The 22,739-nt window shown below is 41.9% G+C and overlaps 1 protein-coding gene and 1 long non-coding RNA gene across 3 annotated transcripts; one reads left to right on the forward strand and one right to left on the reverse strand.

The window, feature by feature from the left end:
- Positions 1–1,066: 1,066 nt before the first annotated feature.
- Positions 1,067–7,045, forward strand: LOC133515225 (uncharacterized). Its single transcript, XR_009798982.1, has 3 exons — positions 1,067–1,767; positions 5,380–5,538; positions 5,883–7,045. It is a non-coding gene; the product is annotated as an uncharacterized LOC133515225 (long non-coding RNA).
- A 133-nt stretch (positions 7,046–7,178) lies between these two features.
- On the reverse strand, positions 7,179–21,418 carry psmb7 (proteasome 20S subunit beta 7). 2 transcript variants are annotated; one of them, XM_061847510.1, is made up of 9 exons: positions 21,261–21,418; positions 18,427–18,520; positions 17,714–17,811; positions 17,339–17,479; positions 17,101–17,216; positions 12,647–12,705; positions 12,533–12,553; positions 12,402–12,448; positions 7,179–7,350 (listed from the first exon to the last, which is right to left on the reverse strand). In XM_061847510.1, exons 1-9 carry the CDS (start codon positions 21,320–21,322, stop codon positions 7,239–7,241), a joined length of 750 nt encoding a protein of 249 aa, XP_061703494.1. In that variant the 5' UTR covers positions 21,323–21,418; the 3' UTR covers positions 7,179–7,238. The 2 variants fall into 2 exon arrangements, with proteins under 2 accessions (XP_061703494.1, XP_061703491.1); XM_061847507.1 differs by having other exon boundaries at positions 12,402–12,553.
- Between the last annotated feature and the right edge of the window lie 1,321 nt (positions 21,419–22,739).

Raw genomic sequence — 22,739 nt, forward strand, 5'->3', positions numbered from 1 at the left:
TGAAGAGACCAGATGGTTCCTGTTCGTAGTGACAACCTTGAGAAGTGAAGATATGGGCACCTGCTGATGTACTCACTGAAGCTATGGGTCGCCTGCTGACGCACTCATGGCTGAAGACTCCTCCAAAAATTTTGAAATGTAGTGTGTGTTATCCCCACACCTTTTAGAAGCTTGTGTAACAGGGACACTCCCTAATTAAAGGAGAGGTGGTGAGCGCAGTGTTTTCAGAACTGTTCTGAGACTAACTGCATTCGCTCAAATTTGAAAAATGTACAGGTGTGTTCACTCATGCACGCAAATATAAAGTTATGGGTGTGGTCCACCAGTCATGCCCGCAAATATAAAGTTGTGGGTGTGTGTTCTGTTTGTAATTGAGTGTACCCCTTTAAGAGCGGAGGGGGGCAGAGTCAGGTAAACAAGGAAGTAGAAGTAGGCTGAACAACAGCTGGCAGTGTGCTTCTGTGTTAAAAAAAAAAAAAAAAAAAAAAAAGATGTAAGGCTGTAGTTCACTAGGCTGAATCAGTGGCAGCTTAGAGGGAACATTGGTCAAGACTACACAAAATAAGTGATGTCTTTCAATGTCTATGTATTTCTACTCGTAACAAATTTTACGCGAGATTTTTCGTGCTCGACGGCAGATTTGCGAGTGCAATAGCGTGCGGGCCCTTATTCGCCCATCAAATCACAGTGACGAACTGGTTGCACTCGTTCGTTCTCCTCGCAAGTAAAAATAACTTTGCTTAACTTCAAGTCTCTGTTTTTTAAGGTTTGTCAAAAGGGTCTGATTGCTTGACAGACCTGATAGAAAATGTATCTCCTATTGTAACATTATATTGCAAAACAAGTGATAATAGAAGTCATGTGTACTGAAAAAAAAAAACTGTTGTGCACACCACTAGCATCTATCATGTTTAACAACTGGTTGAAACAACACACAATGCATCTCTCCAAACTGTAATGCAGATGTGCTATCACCGTACTAATACCAGAAAGGATGAAAAAGCGTTAGGTTTTACAAAATTTATCATAAGAAGTAATGAATATTGATTTGGTTGAATTCAGGTTTTGAGTTTGCAATTGATCCATGTCATGTCATGAGGTGGTGCCTTGTGAAGAGTATTTTACTTTTATTGCACTTTCATTATTTGCTTAAATATGACCTTATACATTTAATCAACAGATAAAGTGTTGTCCATTTGCTAATCAGACAAGGATGTGTTGTGGAGAGCGGTAAATGTCCTTGATCTTTGTACGCAGAAAACATGCTGGTGGCAGCCTCCTCTCCCAGGCGTTGCCATGGAGACAAACGACACAGATTAATGAGCGGAAAGTTACCATCCCGACCCAAGACCAGACAGCGGGGGGCAGCCACTTTTACCATGGACCCATACGTATAAAAACCTTGTGTTAGCTTTTGTCTTCTTCTTGGGCGATCCTGCCAGAAGACACACGTCTCGTGTGCAGCAAATACCTAGATAAGACCCGGACATCTGTATTGCACATTCCTTTGGATTAAATCCATTTGCTGTTAACTTTGTCTTATCATTGGTCATCTCTTCCTTGATCAGCGAACACGCATAGGGTCCAAACTCACAAATCCCTAAAATTTCTTGGTGACCCCGACCTTAAGTCGAGGGAGGTATACGGGCGTTGGCCATCGAGAGATGAGATCAAGAAGAGTCATATGAGAAACACAGGAGTTTTACGGACAAGTCGAGGATGGTCATCTGTACTTCTGACTTCTTCAGGTCGCGACCAAAACCAAAGGTAAGCAGAAGCCTGTTACTATCGAATTCTGCATATTGAGTTGCCTAAATTTGAGAAGTCATTGGTATCAGATTGTTCATGCCTCATATGAGTAATAGAGAATAAGAGATAAAGAGAAGTTGTATATCCAGTCGTAGCTGACGTATATTGTAGACGTACAATTGCACTGTGAGGTTTACCTGTTACACCTATGGGGGATGGGATCCCTTAAAAACACAGTTTGCCGTCGGTTTGAGCCTGGGACGAAGCAAGGTGGCGTATGAAAAATATGAATATTATAGGCTAATTTGTTTGCGTGATAGGAATTTGGGTGGGTTTAGTCGAAGAAGAGTGATAACTAAATTAAATAAATAATCATGGATGGTGAATTTGATCGTGAATGTGCTGAATATAATCAGACTAAACATGAATTGTACATTGAAATTCAGTGGCAAATGATGGCTCATGTTGACAAAAATATAGAGAAAGGAAGCGCGCATTAAAATAATGGCAAAAGCACAATTTGGGTAAAATTCGCGATTGGGACAAACTGACGAAGAAGTTATAGGAAATAGACAGAGACAGTCTTCTTCTTTTCATTTTGGCTTGTCCCGTTAGGGGTCGCCACAGCGTGTCATCTTTTTCCATCATAGCCTATCTCCTGCCTCTTCCTCTCTCACCCCAACTGCCATCATGTCTTTCCTCACAACATCCATCAACCTTCTCTTTGGTCTTCCTCTCGCTCTTTTGCCTGGCAGCTCCATCCTCAGCACCCTTCTACCAATATACTCACTCTCTTGCCTCTGAACACGTCCAAACCATCGAAGTCTGCTCTCTTGAATCTTGTCTCCAAAACATCCAACTTTGGCTGTCCCTCTAATGAGCTCATTTCTTGTTCACTCCAAACGAGAACCTCAACATCTTCATTACTGCAACCTCCAGTTCTGCTTCCTGTTGTTTCTTCAGTGCCACCGTCTCTAATCCGTACATCATGGCCGGCCTCACCACTGTTTTATAAACTTTGCCCTTCATCCTAGCAGAGACTCTTCTGTCACATAACACACCAGACACCTTCCGCCAGCTATTCCAACCTGCTTGGACCCGTTTCTTCACTTCAGACAGAGACTATGTAAATATAATATAAATATAAATGTAAAAGACTATGAAAGACGTAAGGGAGGGGATTAGACAAGGGCTCATGGAACTTAAAGAGGAGAACAGAGAAAGGCGCACTGCGCATTTAATTATGATGTGACGGCAATGCCAACGTTGAAGAAAAATGGTAAGTTGAACGGTGGCGCAGCTTGTAAAGTGTTGGCCTCACAATTCTGATGTCCCGGGTTCAATCCCGGACCTGCCAGTGTGGAGTTTTCATGTTCTCCCTGTGCCTGCATGTGGGATTCCACCCACATCCCCAAAACACGCAACATTAGTTGGACACTCAAGGTTGCCCCTAGGTGTGATTGTCTGTCTCTATGTGCCCTGCGATTGGCTGGCAACCAGTTCAGAGTGTACCCAGCCTCCTGCCCGTTGACAGCTGGGATTGGCTCCAGCACTCCTTGCGACCCTTATGAGGAGAAGCGGTAAAGAAAATGGATGGATATTATTATGTAACAAGAAAAACAAAATGCTACAAGGTTGAAAACTTGGGTTAGGCTTTTCAGAATATATCCACTTTTTGATCATATTACTTGCACTGTATGCGGTTTTAGTTTTTTTTTATTGTGTTTGTCATTTTTATTCTTTTTATCCTGTTTTAAATGTTTTGTTTTCAAATGCCTTTAATAATGTAAAGCACATTGAGTAACCTCATGTATGAAATGCGCTATACAAATAAATTTGCTTTGCTTTACATTGATGCCTATGACAGAGGCTCCAGCAGGTCCAATATACAAACCGTTTGATCTTAAAGATGTTGATTGTCATGCTCGCTTCTCTCGTCTCTCTTCTGGTGGTAATGCATGGCTGTCTAGTTTTGTGGAAACTTTACAGGGGTATACACTCTGCATGGGAGATTGAGACAAGCAACCCTAACCCTAGCATCTAGATCATGCACTAGTATTGAACGAGAAATCGAGACAACTGCAGGTATGCTTAACATACCCAAGGGAACCATATTCAGAGCACACTTCGAGCGTCTGGCTGCAGCTATCAGAGAGAGGTTCCCCACTCCTGTTACAGGATCACCCACTTCTTTCCCCTATGTTAAATGACCCACTTGAGCACTTGGCTAAGTGCACTAAACTTTGGACTGAACCAACTGGACCTCACCCTGTACAGTCTGATTTGGAGGAGGCTATGTTCAGGACTGCGATCCTGGCAGGTCTCCCTGAACCAGTACAGGCCACTGTTAAAGCTGACACTCACCTCATGTCCGTAGATGAGCCTAGAGTTAGATGACAGTTAGTGCATCACCTCAAAATTTATTTAACCCAACAACTGGGTGAGGATAATGAAATTACTCAACTCCAAAAAACAACTTCTTGAATCACAAGTAGCACAGGCAAGACGTAAAGGTCCAAAACCACACCGGACGTAATTTTTTGGCAGGCACAACCACCTAGACAGGCAGTTGGGTTCTGGGATAAGAGCTGGGGTGGATACGCAGGGAGGCGTGAAGGGGCCGGGGGAAAGTGCAACATCAACGTGATCTAGGATGTTTGGTTGTGGTTCTCCTGATCACTGGATAAAAGACAGCTCCTCCACCTCAAGGTCCAATGCAGGCTGCGGGCTATGTCCCACAGATGCTTTTCCAATTAGCTGACAAATCCTCTACTGACCTGCCCGAACCTCCGTTTCATAGTGAATTGGTCAAAATACAGCACAACGCCTCTCCTGAACAAAAGATATTTTGACCGAAACTCACTCCATGGCTCATATTGGCCCCAGAGCCATGCTAACCAAACTTCGCATGTGGTGGCATCCTAAAATGTCTGACTTGTGTCATGCCCACTGTCGTGACTGTAATATTTGCCAGCTACACAATGTTTGCCCCACACTTAGTCCGTTGTTAGGTTCATTTGACCCACCCACCTGGCCCGTTGCTGAACTGGTCATGGATTTCACAGACATGATCACTCCTGTTCAAGGTAAACACTACCTTTTTGTTTTTGCTGACACCTTTTCCGGATGGCCTGAAGCCGAGCCCTGCGCTCGCAAAGATGCCATGTCGGTAATGAAAGCTTTGGTGAACCACTGGATCGCTCAAACATACCCCATACCAACACCCACATCAGCACGGTTTCCCCGGTCTCATCCGCTCCGACAATGGTACACATCCACACACCTAGCTACTGTAGAGAAGTCGTTAGGGTTAACTCACAAGTTTGGTTGTTTATCACCCCGCTAGTCAAGGTTCAGTTAAATGTATGAATTGCACGTTGAAGGAAAAACTGGCTAAAATATGTACCTCTTCTAGCATGAACTGGGTTCATGCTCTCCCCCATGCTGTAATGTTTGTGAGACAAACTGTGTCTCGCTCTACTTCTTTCTCCCCTGACAAACTTCTTACAGGTTGTCTGATGCCTGACCCTTCCTCCTCATTCCAACCGTTGGAGGGTGTTGTGTCTCTCAAGTTTTCTCAAACTGTTTAGGACACAACTGCATTCTTTTGTTTCTAATTTCCCTTCACAGATCCAGGACACTCTTCCACCACCACTTCCTGCACTTGATCTTCCTGAGTGGTCATCTGTCTACCTTAAACAACTCGCTCGTAAGTGGTCAGAACCCGTTGGTCTGGCCCCCACAAGGTCTCTGCTCGTACCTCCAAAGCCATCCACTTGAAGGGAAAAGGTACTAAGTGGATTCATTATTCTATGCTTTGCCCTGCTACAGACTCTTAATTGCACTTATATTTGTTGTTGTTTTATTGTTAACCATGATTCCTACAGATGGTCCGATTGCTTTTCGGACCAAGAGGGAGAGCAGGAATCCATGGCATTCGTATTATTAGTGTTATTGTTGTTCTTGGTATTTTGATCTGGAAAAAATGCTCAAAAATACCTCATAACCACACCCACATCAGCATCGGGGGGGGGGGGGGGGGGGGGAACCGTCTCTTCGACCACCTCCCGCGCAACAGTACGGGCATGTGGATGAGTAACTTTACTTTTGCCTATTTCCGTTGTTCCTGTCAGCCTAGATGATCTGGCGATTGCTCCTGAATACTTCAAGGAAGCCTTTGGCCTATTACACCGTTCACGTAGGTCCAAACCTACCTGGCTCGGTGATGATGACCCCACCTACATTGACACTATTAGTGTCCCCCCGTTGTGTCCCTGTTGAGTATAAACTGGCTAATCAGGTGGTTGCCGGTTTTGAAAATATACCTATAATTTCCGCTCTGTGCCCTGTTTCTCGTAACGAAAATGTTGATCGTATCAATTACATACATTATAATGTGCAACGTTTGGGCAATTTCATCCTTGAAGGACTTGAAAGCTGTACATGACCAACTTAGGGCTACATGTATTTATAATTTTGACAAGATGATTTCATTGTTGCTGTCGCTCCCCTTGAAAATTATGCTGTACTTCCACCACCTCCTGATTATCATGATGTCGACATGCCGTGATTCCATTGCCCTTGCCCTTCTGTTCTCCTGATACTTTTTGGGTGATATTACTTTTTTAAAAATGTTTTGCTGTTTTTGATTTGTCTAGTACTGTCCTGCAGGTTTAAACGTATGGGTGTTCTGAATCGTGAGACTATGCACTTGTTTAAAGGTGTGTTTGGATGATTAGAGAGGGTTTTAATGTTTTCTGTATTTCTTGAAGGGTTACTTTTGTGTTTTTCGTGTTTGTTTTTGTGATCTATTCAATAGATCAAGAGAGGGAATGAAGACTATTTTCCTTTAATTGCACTTTCATTATTTTCTTAAATACGACCTTATACATTTAATAAATAGTGTTGTCCATTTGATAATCAGAAAAGGATGTGTTGTGCAGCGCGGTGGATGTCCTTTATCTTTGTACGCAGAAAACCGGCTGGTGGCAGCCTCCTCTCCCAGCTGTTGCCGTGGAGGCGAACGACACCAAATAAGGAGCAGATAGTTATCTTCAACTGTACGGGCACATGTGCAATCGTAACTTTACTTTTGCCCAGGACCAGACTGCGGGGGGTGTCCAGCAGCCACTTTTACAATGGACCCATACATATAAAAACCTTGTGTTACCAGGCAGCTTTCGTCGTCTTCTTGGGCTATCCTAACAGAGGACACACGTCTCGTGTGCGGCAGATACCTAGATAAGACCCAGACGTCTGTACTGCACATTCCTTTGTAATAAATCCATTTGCTGTTAACTTTGTCTCATCATTGGTCATCTCTTCCTCGATTAGCGAACACGCGTAGGGTCCAAACTCGCAAATCCCTACACTTGTAATGATATCATATGACTTACATGATTATTACCATGTTACAAAAAAAAAAAAAATGAATAAAGCTGAATTTATTGAATTTTAAGAACAGGGTTCAAAAAAAAGCTGAGAATTATTTAGGAAGTATCCATAGTTTGCACATTTTCCTCCATCACTTCCAGGTTGAATGGCACCACCATCTTTGTCAAGACACTCGTGGTTCCCCTTTTGTACTTGTAGTCACCAGTTCTGGGGGGAGGTGAGAGAAACATTAACAACTAAGGAATAGAGAATAATATACACATGAAAAAAGAACAATAGTAATAATTAAAACGTAACAAGAGCATGAAGGGTTTCATGAAATTTCAGACAAGTATGTTTGAACTATTTTTTATAAGAGGAAATTACAAGAAGCTGTGTGTCTCGAACTTGGCCAAGGGGCAGATCAGGCCTGCAAAATTTATTTGGCCCAAGAAAGCAAATTATGCGCACCAACTTACTTGATTCTTTCTAAAAGCTGTACAAAAATTTCAAATTGTCATTTAAATAATGTTACGCCTTTTTTTTTGGTTACCACTCCCTTCTTTTACATCCCAAGTCAAACCATAATCATTGTCTACTCATTGAAAAAATATCCCCCAATTTGTTGTGTATACAGCGGCCTTAATAAATAGTGAACATGTCACCATTTTTCTCAATACTTTTCCAAAGGTGCTTATAACATGAAAACTTCACCTGATGTTGGGAACAAGCAAAGTAATCCATACATACACCTTACCATACCTTTGGATATGTCCAAACCATCAAAATCTGCTCTCTGAAACATTGTCTTCAAAACATCTAACTTTGGCTGTTCCTCTAATTGAGCAAATTTCGGTGCGTTGAGGTGCATCTTGTTTGTGGACAGAGAAGAACAGCGGGGAGAGGACATAACCTTGGGGTGCCCTGGTGTGGATGAGGTCCTCCTCCCCTGTAGTGTCTTCCCCATTAGAAAGTTGTACTGACAGATGGTAGGGGAGATAGCAAGCTGGAGAAGCTAAACTCCAAGGTCTACTAATAGGAACTTTGTGCAAGTCGCCGCACTGTTGGTGTTTTTAGGATGAACACCATCAAAGTCTGCGCTGTCTCAGTCTCCAAAACATCTAACTTTGTTTGTCCCTCTAATGAACTCATTTCTAATCCTATCCAAACTCCTCACCCCTAGAGTGAACCCCATCTTCATTTCCACCACCTCCAGCTCTGCTTCCTGTTGTCTCAAGTACCACTGTCTCTAATGCATACATAATGCGTGGCCTCACCACTCTTTTATAAATTTTGTCCTTCATCATACCAGAGATTCTTCTGTCAGATAACACACCAAACACATTCTGCCAAAAGTTCCAACTGCTTGGACCCGTTTCTTTATTTCCTTACCACACTCACCATTGCTCTGGATGTTGACCAAGGATTTGAAGTCATCCCTTCTCCCTGTCGCCTCACTCTTCCCCTCCACCACTCTTTATTATTCACATTATAATTAAGTTCAAGTAGCTATTGTTAGATGTATTATACGCACACTACATACAATATAGGTGAAATAGCATTCCTCTCAGATCTACAGTACTATCATAAACTAAACAGTAAAAATAAAATATAAACCAGGTCTGTCTAAAATATGTACATCGTGCATTATACTATAGACCAGGGGTCGGAACCTCTGGCTTGCGAACCTTATCTGGCTCTTTTGATGGTTGCATATGGCTCGTAGAGCCCTCATGACGACATACTGTACATGCCATTTCTGTCGCCGAGGCAATGGAAATGAGGCAGAGACAATTTGCTCACTTCAGTTTCTGCGGGAAGTAGAGCTGGTGTTTAGCCTTTTCAGCCCAGGACAGGTCTTCAGAAATGTGCACACCCAAAAATTTGGTGATGCTCACCTGCTCTACTGCAACACCGTTGATGGTTAGTAGGGTATGTTGGGTGTGTGGCCTAAATTCCACTGTAAATCGGCGTAGTCTTATCCACGTTAGGTGGAGATTGTTGTCCCTGCACCACATCACCAAGCGGGTCACCTCACTCCTGTAGCTTGTCTTATCGTTGTTGTTCACAAGAGCCGCCACAGTTGTGTTATCTGCAAACTTGATGACGAGGTACTAGGTGGTTGTAGTTCGATGTGGGTGCCCAGTGATGGGTGAGCAGAGTGTAGAAGAGGAGGCTCAGCACACATCCTTGGGGAGCCCCTGTGTTCAGCATGATGGTGTTGGAAGTGTTGCTCACAGCCCGAACTATCTGGAGTCTCCTGTCAGGAAGTCCAACAGCTAGTTGCACAGGGAGGTGTTGAGTCCTAGTCTATCTTGCGGAGGAGCTGCTGGGGGATGATTGTGTTGAATACTGATCTGAAGTCAATGAACAGCATTCTGACATGAGTCCTTGGTTTTCGAGTGGATGAGGACAGAGTGGAGGGCAACGGCGATAGCATCATTGGTTGAGAGGTAGGACCAATATGCAAATTGGTAGGGGACTACCATGTGGAGGAGGGAGGATTTGATGCACTCCATGACTGGCTCCTTATGACCCCTTAAGCACTTTATAATGATGGGAGTGAGTACAACCAGGCAGTAGTCATTGTAGCTGGAGGGAGATGGCTTCTTTTGGAATGGGACTTCCTTGCATACATCCTTCTGAGTCCTCTCACAGCAGCACCTGTTCGCTGTGGTTGTGTTGTCTGCCTCAAAGCGAGCAAAGAAGTCTGAGCTCATCTGGTCGAGAAAGGGAGCTGTTGCTGGTCTGTGGTGGGGGGGCTTGTAGTCTTCGATTGTCTAGATGCCACCCAACAGGTTACTGGTGTCTCTGCTGTCGCGAAAGCAATCGTCATTCCTCCTGGAATACTGGCTCTTAGCTTTTCTGATACTACGTGACAGGTTGGCCATAGCTGGTCTGTGGTGGGGGGGCTTGTAGTCTGTGATTGTCTAGCTGCCACACTACAGGTTACTGGTGCCTCTGCTGTCTCTAAACCAATCGTCAATCCTCCTGGAATACTGGCTCTTAGCTTCTCTGATACTACGTGACAGGTTGGCCATAGCTGTCCGGAGGCTCACCTCTTCTCCAGCTCTGACGGCAGCATTCCGGGCCTTCGGTACCCTGTGGACTTCCCGTCAACCATTGCTTCTGATTGGCCCTTATGGAGAACGTTCTGGAGATCATAATGTCCTCCATGGACTTCCACATGGAGGCAGTGTACTCCTGAAGGTCTGTGACACAGTGGGTGGCTGCCTGTTTGAACATGCTCCAGTCGAGTGCCTCTGATGACCCCACTGGCCATATCCGGATCTTCTTCTTGACAGGCTTTGTCACCTTAATCAGCAGTCTGTATGTACATGGCAGGAGTGTGGTTTGAGGATCCCAGTGGGGGAGGGCTTTGCAAGCTCCATTCAGAGTTGTATAAAGTATGTATAAGTTGTGAAAACATTTTCTTGGGGTTGGTGTGGTTGAAACCCCCAGCCACAATGAGGAAGGCATCAGGGTCCAATGTCTGCTGCTCACTGATGACCCGGTAGAGTTTGTACAGTGCCTCACTCCTGTTGTTGATTGAGTTTGGTGGGATCTAAATGGCTGCCAGCAGAACGACAGTAAATTCTCTAAGCAGGTAAAAAGGCCAGCACTTGATCATCAACTCCATCAGCGGTAAACATTGTTTAAAAACCACTGCAGCGTTGCGGTACTCGACTTCCCCAATGTAAACAAATTCTTCCCTCCGTTGGCGAGCTCTCTGCCCAATGGCATGTTATGCCCCGCTGAATGGTGCGATACAGGACGCTACCGTTGAGCCATGTTTCCAAAAAAGCAGATGTAGAGCACACTCATGCTATTTGTTGATGTATGGAGTTAATGGATATATTCCATTTTGTTGTCTCGGGAGTGTACATTGGCTACGGTGATGGCCGGTGTGAGCTATCTGATAATCTAGTGCTTTCACTGTGGACTGCGTCCAGGAGTAGGGGTCGGGGATTGCGCTGGCATCCTGAGTACACATCATTAGCATAGCACTTCACATTTCTGTCCAATAATAATGCTCTGCAAATGTCGAGCAGAAGCACTTTGGAGTAGGTGTCCATCGGGGTGTGAGTGCGTGACAAAGACAAAAAACTAACACTCTGTTCCCGTTAAATAAAAAACAAAAACACTTTTGTATGGAGAGAGGAGCTAGTGTGTGCATGCTCCACCTTATTCAGCCACAACTATTTTGTTTTACTTCATCTTGTCTTAATTCTTCTTTCCAGTGCATGCCTCCACCTATTTGTTCCTCTACCTGCTCCCTCCTTTCACTCCAGATCACAAGGTCATCTGCGAAGATCTTAGTCGAAGGGGATTCAAGTCTAACCTCATCTGTCACCATATCCATTACAACTGCATACAAAGGGGCTCAGAACTGATCTCCGATGCAGTCCCACCTCCACCTGAAATCCTTTTGTCACACCTCACTATTTATACTGCCCTCATACAGTTGTGTTCAGAATAATAGCAGTCCAGTGTGATTAACTGGATTAATCCACATTTTCAGTATATTTTTTTATTACTACATGGTACATTGATGCACTCTCTCAAGGCTGTGCAGTTGGGCAATTTGTTAAAAGAGGTGCTTAAAAAATAGCCTGCCGTTAACTTAAAGTGAAAAACTATTTTGTGCAAACTTTTTTCTCGGATTTACTAATCCTTTGAATCACTTATTTAGTTGTATGATCCGTTTTTTTTTTTTAAATAAAAAGCTCATCCATGCTTTTATCTTAAGTAGACATGACTACAGTAATGGTCTTCTGACTGGGACCCCCCCCCCAAAAAAAAAGGAGTATTAAACAGCTGCAGCTCATTCAGAATTGTGCAGCTCGCGTTCTGACCAAAACAAAGCGGTCAATCCTAAAGTCCTTGCACTGGCTTCCAGTCATCTTTAGAATAGATTTTAAAGTTCTGCTACTCATCTATAAATCACTAAATGATTTAGGTCCTGAATACATCAAAGTGCAAAGCAGACATGGTGAAGCAGCATTTAGCTCTTATGCTGCACACAAATGGAATAAGTTTCCAAAAGAGGTGAGGTCAGCCCCAAGTGTGAATGTTTTTAAATCCAGGTTGAAAACTCTTCTTTTTTTCTCATGGTTTTTAGAATATATCCACTTTTTGATCATATTACTGGATGCAGTTTTGTCATTTTTATTATTTTTATCCCGTTTTAAATGTTTTATTTCTCTGTTTTCAAATGCCTTTAATCAGAGTTACCTCATGTATCAAATCCGCAATGAAATGAAAAATTTTGTTCTGACCTGGAACCTTTCTTGTTGGCTTCATCATGAGGTCGGATGTAGTCCACCTTCTCATTGGTAATCACACACAAATCTATGTTACTGCCAGAACCAAGATCATTGAATATTCCTGCAGCGATGGCATCACGCACTAGCAACTTGGCATCTTCTTCCTATGCAATAAATGCAGTTGATGAATAATATACACATGAAAAGTAGATTTGCTAGTTTGATTTGTGTAATTAAAATTTGTATGACTGACTTACTCCCATGCCAGGTTTGTATCGGTCTTCAAACACTGCCATGGCGGCAAGGGATCCCGATCCTTGAAAAAAGAAAATATGCTGTTTCACTAGATGAGTGTTTGGATGGTATACAGCATTAAAATGATTCAATATTTTTAAGAAATATAAAAACTAAATGATAAAATATAAACATTGTACATTGGCCTTTCAGAGTAATTGTTAATTGTTAACAGAATGTAATACTGGTGGACAAAATGCTCTCGGGTTGCATGTCATCAAATGTTACACTTCACCTTGCACAACCTTGTTCAATGCAATTTTCACAGTGGTTAAATGTTTATTTCCACATTGGGCAGTCATGATTTGTGCATTTAAAATAGTGTCTTGGTTGGTGGTTGCCACTTTTGTAGCCACACTACATGCATACTATAGACAGGTTTACAGGACCGAGTAAACTGTTCTTCGGGAGGCGACTCATCTCAATCCACAGTGGATATAGAAAAAAGACCCCCATATATTTTTTAGTCATATTGCATCCATTTGCAAAAATCATTTCAGTTCACCCCCCCCCTCAATGAACACACAGAACCCCACATGAACAAAAAAAAAAACATTTTTTGTAGCTTTATTAAAATAAAAATCTGAATAATAATAATACATGACGATGAGTCCTTTTGGGAATGATGCAACAAGTTGTTCACACCCAGATTTGGGGATCCTCTGCCATTCCTTCACGCAGATCCTCTCCAGTCCTGTCATACTCTATGGCAGGGATCGGGAACCTATGGCTCGCGAGCCACACCTGGCTCTTTTGTTGGTTGCGTATGGCTTGCAGAACCCTCACAACAACATACTGTATACAGCAGGGGTGCTCAATGTGCCCATCGCAGGGAAGTTCTGGTCGATCACGTGACTGCGTGGCAGTCAAAAAAGACGTCAGCGTCTTTTATTTTGTGAACATTTTGGCACCACACGTAACTTTCTCTAACAATGACCTGCTACACAGCCTCCAATGAAGGCCACAAAGTCATCTTCCTAGTTTACCTAGCACCAGCTGCTCCTCTGCTCTTAAAGCAGGTACACTCATAATTACAAATGTTGCAGTCCTTATGCAGCCTATGGATGTGGTTTATAATGGCAGCGTGCTTATGCACTCCCTACCACCGGAAATTGTTTTCCATAAAGACATGCCTCTGTCGGCAACCATTGTTGGCAACCGCGCATAAGTGGGGACAAATGAAAAAAAATTAAACCTGCAGACATGCTGATTGTGAAAACTTGAAACGCATTTCCCGTCACAATCCACACACTGCGGCGTGTATTGCTGCACTGACAATGCTTGGTTATACTTATGTATGTGAAAAATCTCTCTCACATTTAAAGAAAAACAAGACCAACCTACGTTCATGAATAACGAATGAAAGTCTCAAAGGCTGCATGAAGTTTAGTTTAATGACGTATGAAACAGTTGACTAAGCCATCAGCGAAGAAGTTGCATTAATGGCAAAAAGTACTTTTGTCATCATTGGTTAGCAACAGCATAATGGTATTTAAATGACCTTAGAGACTTATTGAAACTCTTAAAGTGTTTAGTCTTACATAAAATACACAAATACTTGTATTTAGTTTTAAAAATATTGGATGGCTCTTTATGAATTACATTTTAAAATATTTGCAGTTTATGGCTCTTTCACACTAAAAGGTTCCCGACCCCTGCTCTATGGTGAACATTGGTAGACAGCCGATTTCAGGATGCTCCAGAGATGCTCCATTGGGTTTAAGTCAGGGGTCTGACTGGGCAATTCAAGAACAGTCAGAGTTGTTCAGAACCCACTCCATTATTTTGGATGTGCTTTGGGTTCATGTTTCGTTGGAATGTGAACCTTCAGCCCAGTCGGAGTTCCTGAGCATTCAGGAGAAACTTTTCATCCAGGATATCCCTGCTCCTGAAAAAACACCAGACAACATGATGCTGGCACACCCATGGCTCACTGTTGTGACTGTGTTGAACAGGTGATAAACAGTGCCTGGTTTTCTCCATACATAATGCTTAGAATTAAGGCTCAAATATTTCATCTGTCTCATCAGGACAGGGAATCTTATTTCTCATTATCTTGAAATCCTTCCTGTTTCTTTTGTTTTGGTTTTGCAAACTCCATAGAGGCTTCCATCTGTCTTGTACTGAGGAGAGGCTTCTGTCAGGCCACTCACCCATAAAGCCCCAACTGGTGGAAGCTGCAGTGATGGTTGACTTTCCAAAACTTTCTCCCATCTCCCAACTGCATCTCTCAAGCCCAGCCATAATGCAGTCACTCACATTTGATAAATGTACGGTTGTGGTCAGTCATGCTCACAGATAAAGTTGTGGGTGTGATTAGGGATGGAATCTCAAGACCTTAAAATAACTTACTGGATTAATATATAACATAACTGTAAATTAAAAATAAAATAAATACATAACTATAATCGAAAATGATATGAAAATGATAATTTCCAATTTCAACTGATGTTAGTAAAAGATGATACAAAACGGTATGTAAAATTTTTCATCAATAAAAATTCTTGATCTGACCAACTTTATCTAAAGAAAGGTTAAATGCACTGGCCTGACAAGGAATAAACACGACCGGGCTATACCCACAATGTTTTGAAAATGCTGAAAGTTTAGTTCAACATAATCAGCAACAAGGTAGCGATACATTGTAACAAACATTCCTCTCGGCAATCGGGATGTATTGTTATATATCTATTGTCAATCGGTATCTAATGTCAATCCATTGATGAAAGCTAGCAGTAGATGATCTATATCTTCCTAAAGCATGTAGAGGGGAAAGTTTTTCAACTTCAAGTTACCGCGCACCACGTTCTTCAGAGGCTTGGGTCTTTGGGAAAATAATGTAAACTGTGACCAGGATCATTTGAATTGCTACAAAACTGAACCCCACATGTCTTCACCGTTTTTACGGCTTGGTTTTATCTTACAATCTCGAAACAAATGGGTTTTTCTTCAGCATCAACATGCAATGACTATAAGATAATCCCACAACAACAGGTCCCCTAGCTGTGACGTCAAAGGTAAGCCACAGGAAAGGAGGCGCTTTTCATGTACGGGAAACTAGATGAAAGTTCACAGACTTGAATTCATAAATGTGTTTTTGGTAAAAACATCTAACAAGATATGCATTTTATGGTACAGTTTAACATATTTACGTCTAGATAAGATAATATGCGTTCGAAAATTTATGTTACATACACTTTAATATATAAAAATAAAAGGATTAACACCGATGGACATGATGGACTTAAAATTCTTGAGCTTCAGTCGGAAGACCATGGCGATTATTAAGGACATACCCCTTATTTTAGTGCATGTGAAGGGTATTGACCCTCTGAGGGATAGAGTGATCACGAAGCAACTTTTTTGTGAAGAAAAAAGAAAACAAAGCAATGTTCTTTGATCGTTGCAGAGATGGAAAGAAGATGATCAGAATCAACGTAGGCTTAATATCAGCCTCATGCTCATTAAGGGAAAAGGCAAGGCGTATTTTCCTAAGTTTGAAAGAGCCGTCAAGAGAGTCAAGGATGCTGAGGATGAATTTACTGCTACCAAGCACAACCTGCACTATATATAGCTTAGCTGAGCGCAGCCTTTCATTCTTCGCCATCCCAGCCTCCCTTCATTCTTTGCCGTCCACCTCTCGCAGTCATGGGAAGTGAAGCATCCTACATTTTTTATGTATTTTTTTTTTTTTTTATGTGAAGTAGCAACACCCACCCATTTTCTGAGCTGCTTATCCTCACGAGGGTCACGGGAATTCTGAAGCCAATCTCAGTTTGACTTTTTGGTAAATTTTTACTTTAACGGTGAAATCCGGTTTAAGTCGAAATTCGAGTTAAGTCACTACTGCAGGAATGGATCTCAGTCGTAGACAGAGGACTCCTTATACATGATCTAACCAGAGCAGTGATTTTAAACCTTTATGGAGCCAGAGCACATACAGTATTTTGCAATTAAAAATTTCTGCACACCAACAAATAAAAACATCACAAAAAGTAGATGGATTCGTATACTTAGTACCGTCTAATAAAGGACCATTAATTTGTTCTGTAAGTCTCTATGCCTCACTGGGATAAATAGATGAACAAATAAGTTATTGGAAAGACATTTTTGTCGCAATTATGTACACAAGTATACACACTAAATGAAAAGGTCATTTAAATATAAACATTGCTGCATATCTTGTGATAGTAGATTGGTTCAGTTTTTTTTTAACTCAATCAGCCCCAAAAATCCTGATCGTTTAAAGCCTACAAATTATGTGATCAGCTCCAATTTATCAACATTCGATTGATATGGAATAAGTTGCACGTCCTAAAAATGTGAATTTTGCACAATTTAGCAATCAGGCAGTGAAATAGCATAAGGATCTGAGAAAAGATAGATTCATATTTCTGTTGTAGTTGTCAAAACTGACCCATAGTGACATATGGAAGTTTGTCCGTAGAGCCATGAGGGTAGATGCTGTAAAGATGAGGACCGTTACAGTCCACTCCACCAAGAACCAGAGCAGCACCAATGTACCCCTGATACCTGAATTTAAAAAAAAGATTTAAAAAAAGAAACAAAATGTTACATAAATTGCTTTCATTTGTGTGTGTCAATTAAAACCAGAGTTCAGTATACTGTTTATAGATATAGCCCATGGAGTGTACCTGAAAAGCATTTGCTTGAACATGCGGTTAGCAGTGGCCACACGTGGTCGTCTGCCTGTGGAGAGGGCGTGTAGCTCCAGATTGGAGGAGATGATTTGAGTGGTAATTTCTGTGTCTGCAGCCGTTCCTGCTCCACAACAACTGCATAATAGTTATAGAACAGCTTAACACTTCATAATAGATGTAACAGATCAAGTAGGGGGAAAATAAATGTTAAAACACATTGTGCGTTTTTTTTTAATTTATTTTTTTTATTTAACTGCCAGCGCATTTGAGAAAGCCCAGTCATTCACGTTGCCTAAATGCAGCAACTCTTTTGAGTCAGATCCTGAGATCCAATGTACAGTTTCTTAAAGCCCAAACACAATCACTTACTAAATATTGGGTGATATATAATGTATCTTGGAGCAGTTCTTGTCAGCAACTACCATGCCCTCAGTGGCTCTGGTGTCTGCTCCAAGGACAACGCCATCCTTAACACAAAAAGACAGCATTTAGTAGAAACGTCTTAAATTTACAGTGGTGGGGGATATGCATGAAACATTAAAAGGAGTGCACAACTTTTGTGTCTAGTCCCAAGAGGAGAACCTGGAGTTTTTGTTTGGCACACTAGCTTCTCTCTTTTTCGCTCTTATATTCTGTGTGTGCGCATGTGTGTGTCAAATACAGACAAATTTGAGGGAGGGGCCTTCAAGGTAAGAAGCCCAAGTCTACAGACATGCTTAATCAAGAAATCAGTAAAATAGAACCTCTCACACAATGAAGTTGTGTGAAGTCTCAAAAAGCTGTAAGACACAAAAATACCATCCATGCTCGAAAACCGTGTTAATGAATTAAATAATTCTTTAAGGAAGAGTGGCCAACATATCTCCAAAGTTGTTGATGGCGATGGACCAACCAACCATTTGTCATTCAACCAGGTAGCTTTGAACAGTTCAGAAATAAAAACATTTAAAAACTGCATTTAATGTTTACTTAGGTTAATTTTTGTTTCATATTTACATCAGATGGATTATTTTAAACATTTAAGTGGCGAAATTATGAAAAAAATACTTCGAGAGAAGGAGGCAAATACTTTTTTCACTCACCTTGTACACAACACCACAAATCGTCGTTCCAGTTTTACGAGGAATAGGCAAATTACAGCAAACGTCATTTGCTCTTTCTTCCAGGAACGCATTTCTACAAATACAAATAAATAAAAACCACTTAACACACAAATTCAACCTTAAATCCATTATACGAGCTGCTAATCCTCACGAAGGTTGCGGTAGTGCTGGAGCCATCCCAGCTGTCATTGGGCATGAGGCACGGTACACTCTGAACTGGTTACCAGCCAATCGCAGGGTCTGGTGTGTCGGAGAAATGTATGAGGGCAGCAGAACAGTTGTTAGGTGTGCCGTAGGTGTGACAGACAAATTTAAAGTGCGGGTGACATCCATATAAACATTCTAAAATAGATCTTGTAACGAAAAATACATAACAGTATTCACTTTTCTATACGAAAAAAAAAAAAGTGAGCGGAGAGCGCGTCATCCATGCACAAAGTTGCGCAATTGAGTGTCCCTCGACATCCAAGTGGTCACCATATTAGTCGCGTCATCTGTCCTTGACGACATCGTCACTTCCACCGTTGAAAACGCGCAGTGCCTGCTACTATGGAAGCCGAACAACAGAGATATTCGGATTTTTCCAACACCCCTTCTGACACGGAAGCTCTTTTCGAAAAGGACAACACCACACAACCGAGTGAAGTTACCGGGGCAATATTACACTATTGTTTCAAGCCATATTCAGATGATATGCCATCACAGCCAAACCACATCCCGTCCGATCCACTTCCGCGGCGGAGATGAGCCATCGCGGCTCATCGCAGCCGGCCGGTGTGGCTTATGACGGAGCCGAGCGGTGCCGCTTTGTATTCAAGGCCATTTTAGGGGCTTGACCGGTTTTCGTGGATTTTAAGGACTTTTAGGAGCCCCTAAATGAACCTTCAAAAATTTATGTGTTTTTAGGGACTTTTAGGGCCGCATGCGAACCCTGCAGGAAAACACGTGGTCAGTGAGTTCCCACCTATTTTGAGCTCCCGCTAAAGAAATCTGAACAAACATGAGTATGGATGCTGCAATAAAGAAGACAAAAACGTATCACTTTACTATGGAATGGGAGGCGGACAACTTTTTAAATGGTATCATTTTCGAAGTGCGTTTGCCTCATCTGCCAGTGTAGTGAAATGTGGAGCAGCATTTTCAAACTGTTTATGGAATAAAACAACATTCCGCCGAAAAGCAAGCTGAGAATGAGAAAAGTGAAAGAACTAAAATCCTACTTTTCACACAATATAGTTCACCAGCGAAAGTTCCCGGTTCGTCACATCATTGTTAATAACAAGAAGTCCTTCCAAGACGAAGAGATGGTAAAAGACATCGCTGACTTGTTGTGCCAATCTTTTAAAAATAAGGTGGAAATATTATCTTCGGGCGGCACAGTGGGCAGCTGGTAAAGGGTTGACCTCACAGTTCTGAGGGTTCAATCCCGGACCCACCTGTGTGGTGGTTGCATGTTCTCCATGTGCCTGCCTGGGTTTCCTCCCACATCCCAAAAACATGCAACATTAACTGGACACTGTAAATTGCCCCTTGGTGTGATTGTGGCAGTTTTTCCTCAATGTGCCCTGCAATTGGCTAGAAACCAGTTCAGAGTGTACCCTGCCTCCTGCCCGTTGACAGCTAGGATTGGCTCCAGCACTCCCAGCGACCCTCCTGAGGATAAGCGGCAAAGAAAATGTATGGATGGATATTATCTTCGAAAAAATCTCTGCGGCTCTAAAGGAGTACAGTTACACGGTGCTGTGAAGCCACGGCTAATGTGTGGAAGGACATCGGAGATTGTGAGGGTTTCTCACTGCAGTTGGACAAATCCACTGACGTGAGTGACACAGTCCAGGTGTGCATTTTCATTTGTATGGTGTTTAGTGATCATCAACATGAACTCTGATAGTTACAAAAACTGTTTAAAGTTAATTACGTGCAATATTGGCTCATGCGGTTACGCAAGGCACACAAACATACATTTATACAAAGAATCCTCAATATACTTAAAATAAATATGTTATGCATTTTTTGTAGTCGGTATATCTTTGTAACTTGAAAAAAAACGCTACTTGGAAAAAAACAAACAACAACCCACCTAACTGAGGTTGAGTCGTGGGGGCACAATAGCACGGAAGCAAAAACTTCCCTCTCCTCAGTCACTTCATCCAGCATTTCCGGGGTGATCCCCAAGTGTGAAGCCAGCCGGGAAGGAAAGTCTTTCCATCATGTTCTCGACGTCTCCCGGGTTTCTACCCGTGGGCTTGTACCCACAATACCTCACCAGGGACGTTTCCAGGTGGTATGCTAATTAGATGGCCAAAGTACCTCATCTGGTTCCTCTCAAAGTGTTGAAATAATGAAACTCTTCAGTGTGGATGGTCACCCGACCGCACTATCGTCTTTAAAAAGCCGCTGAGAACCAGAGTACCATTTCCTATTAAGATTTGAAACGCCATCTTATCTAAAAATGGGTTAAAATAAAACACCTATGTGGCAGTTCCTTGATTGTACTATCATCTTTTCAGAAAAGAATCTTCACGCTTTCCCTTCAGTAATGTTTCTGCTTGACTGAATACCATGGCCAACCCCAACTGTTCATGCATATAATGTACACGAAACGTGTCCTGTTGGTATGTATAAAACGCGAAAACAACAACGTTCTTTGCCGCAACCATATTTAGCGCTGCCATTTCGACCTGAGTCATTCCATCGAAGAGTAGACCATTGCCGCGAGTAGAAATGATGGGAAAGACCATACAGGGACGAACTGCTTCCGTCACAGTCTGCCATTATTGGTGACAAGTCGCTTCTCAATGAATAGCAGTTACCTTTTGCAGTTCTCAAAAATGAATCCACCGACGGTTGATAAACGTACTCTTGACGACGCCATCTTCTTGCTAGCGATGCTCACGCTTCCTTTCTTTTTCTTTTGGGTTCTTTGGCGATTGGCAAATCAAGAGTTTAAAGTGCACTACCGCTACCTACTGGACTGGAATGGGCAACAGGAGAAAGGCACACAAAAAACGTAGGACATAATAATAATAAACAGTGATATTATTATTATTATTATAATTGACATACGAATGTTGTGAAACTGATATACGGACTAATCTTGTGAACTTAAAATCCATACCTACATTTGAAATTTGGTTGTTGCTGCAGTACCAAGATGATTCTGAATGCTGAACCTTTATTTTCCTTTCGTACGCTTGTCAATGTTATTTACTTTCACAAGCCCTGCATTCCATCACCACATGCCGAATTCTCACACGTTGAACACACATATCACATCCACAAGTAGAGTGTGTTACTGTTTTATAAAGCGTGGAATTCAAAGCAGGATGTCAAATCAGTAGACGAGTGACAATTGTTTCTTATCTTTTATTCCTCCCCATCTTGTGTCCTAAACCAACCTGCTTCGATAATTTGTGTAATTGTATTCTTTTGATATTTCTCTTGGCATTTCAGTTCTACACCAAAATTATTATGATTATGATTAAGTGAATGCTTATTGATACATTAACGTTATTCCACAGCATAATTCTTTATTTTTTTGTGAAATGTGAAAGTCTTCACAGACTGTTATTCATCAATCCATTTTCTGAGCTGGTTATATTCTAGCCCAGGAGTGGGCAAACTTTTGGGCTTGGAAACCACATCGACTTTTAAAATTTGACGGGCGGGCCAGTCAGCACAAGACATGATACATAAAAAAAAAAAAAAAAAAAAACAATTTTTTTAATAGTACATATCAAACACACCCAGAAAACAGCTTTGAAGTTTTAACATACCTTTTAATGAGAACAGTGTTGTTGATCACCCATTGTCGTCAATGCATCAAAGTCTGGTGGTAATTCTGTTGTGGCAATTCTCAGAACAGATCTGAGGTGGTCATCACTTATCTGGGATCTATGGGGTGCTTTATTAGTGTTCATCACACTAAAAGTCTGTTTACAAACATTTGTAGAGCCAAACAACACCAGTATCCTCTGTGCCATCTTCTGGATGTTTTGAAATTTTGCTGCACTTAATGAAGCATAAAACCCATCCAGTTTCAGGGAGTTGAACTTGTCCTTTAACACCATGTCACATTGGAGATCAATCAGTTCCAACAGCAACTCCTGTGACACATTTCCAGGTTGTGTGAGAAGGGACATGACACCAGCTGAATGACCTGTCAATTTTCCAAAATCATAAAACCAACAGCAGAATTCCTGATGCAGGTCATCCAGTGATTCTCTATATTTTTTGACACGTCGTGGGGCCTCTTATAAGGTAACCAATATGGGGAAATGAGTAAATGACTT

The sequence above is a fragment of the Syngnathoides biaculeatus genome, chromosome 17 (genome assembly GCF_019802595.1).
Source record: "Syngnathoides biaculeatus isolate LvHL_M chromosome 17, ASM1980259v1, whole genome shotgun sequence".
Classification (NCBI taxonomy): domain Eukaryota; kingdom Metazoa; phylum Chordata; class Actinopteri; order Syngnathiformes; family Syngnathidae; genus Syngnathoides; species Syngnathoides biaculeatus.

Excerpts from the sequence above, each read along its gene's own strand:
- psmb7 (XM_061847507.1), bottom strand. The coding sequence starts at position 21,322 with ATGGCGTCGTCAAGAGTACGTTTATCAACCGTCGGTGGATTCATTTTT. Across the intron at positions 17,480-17,713 it reads TATATATCACCCAATATTTA|TTGTTGTGGAGCAGGAACGG; the intron begins GTAAGTGATTGT and ends ACTATTATGCAG. Across the intron at positions 12,554-12,646 it reads GATACAAACCTGGCATGGGA|GAAGAAGATGCCAAGTTGCT; the intron begins GTAAGTCAGTCA and ends TTTATTGCATAG.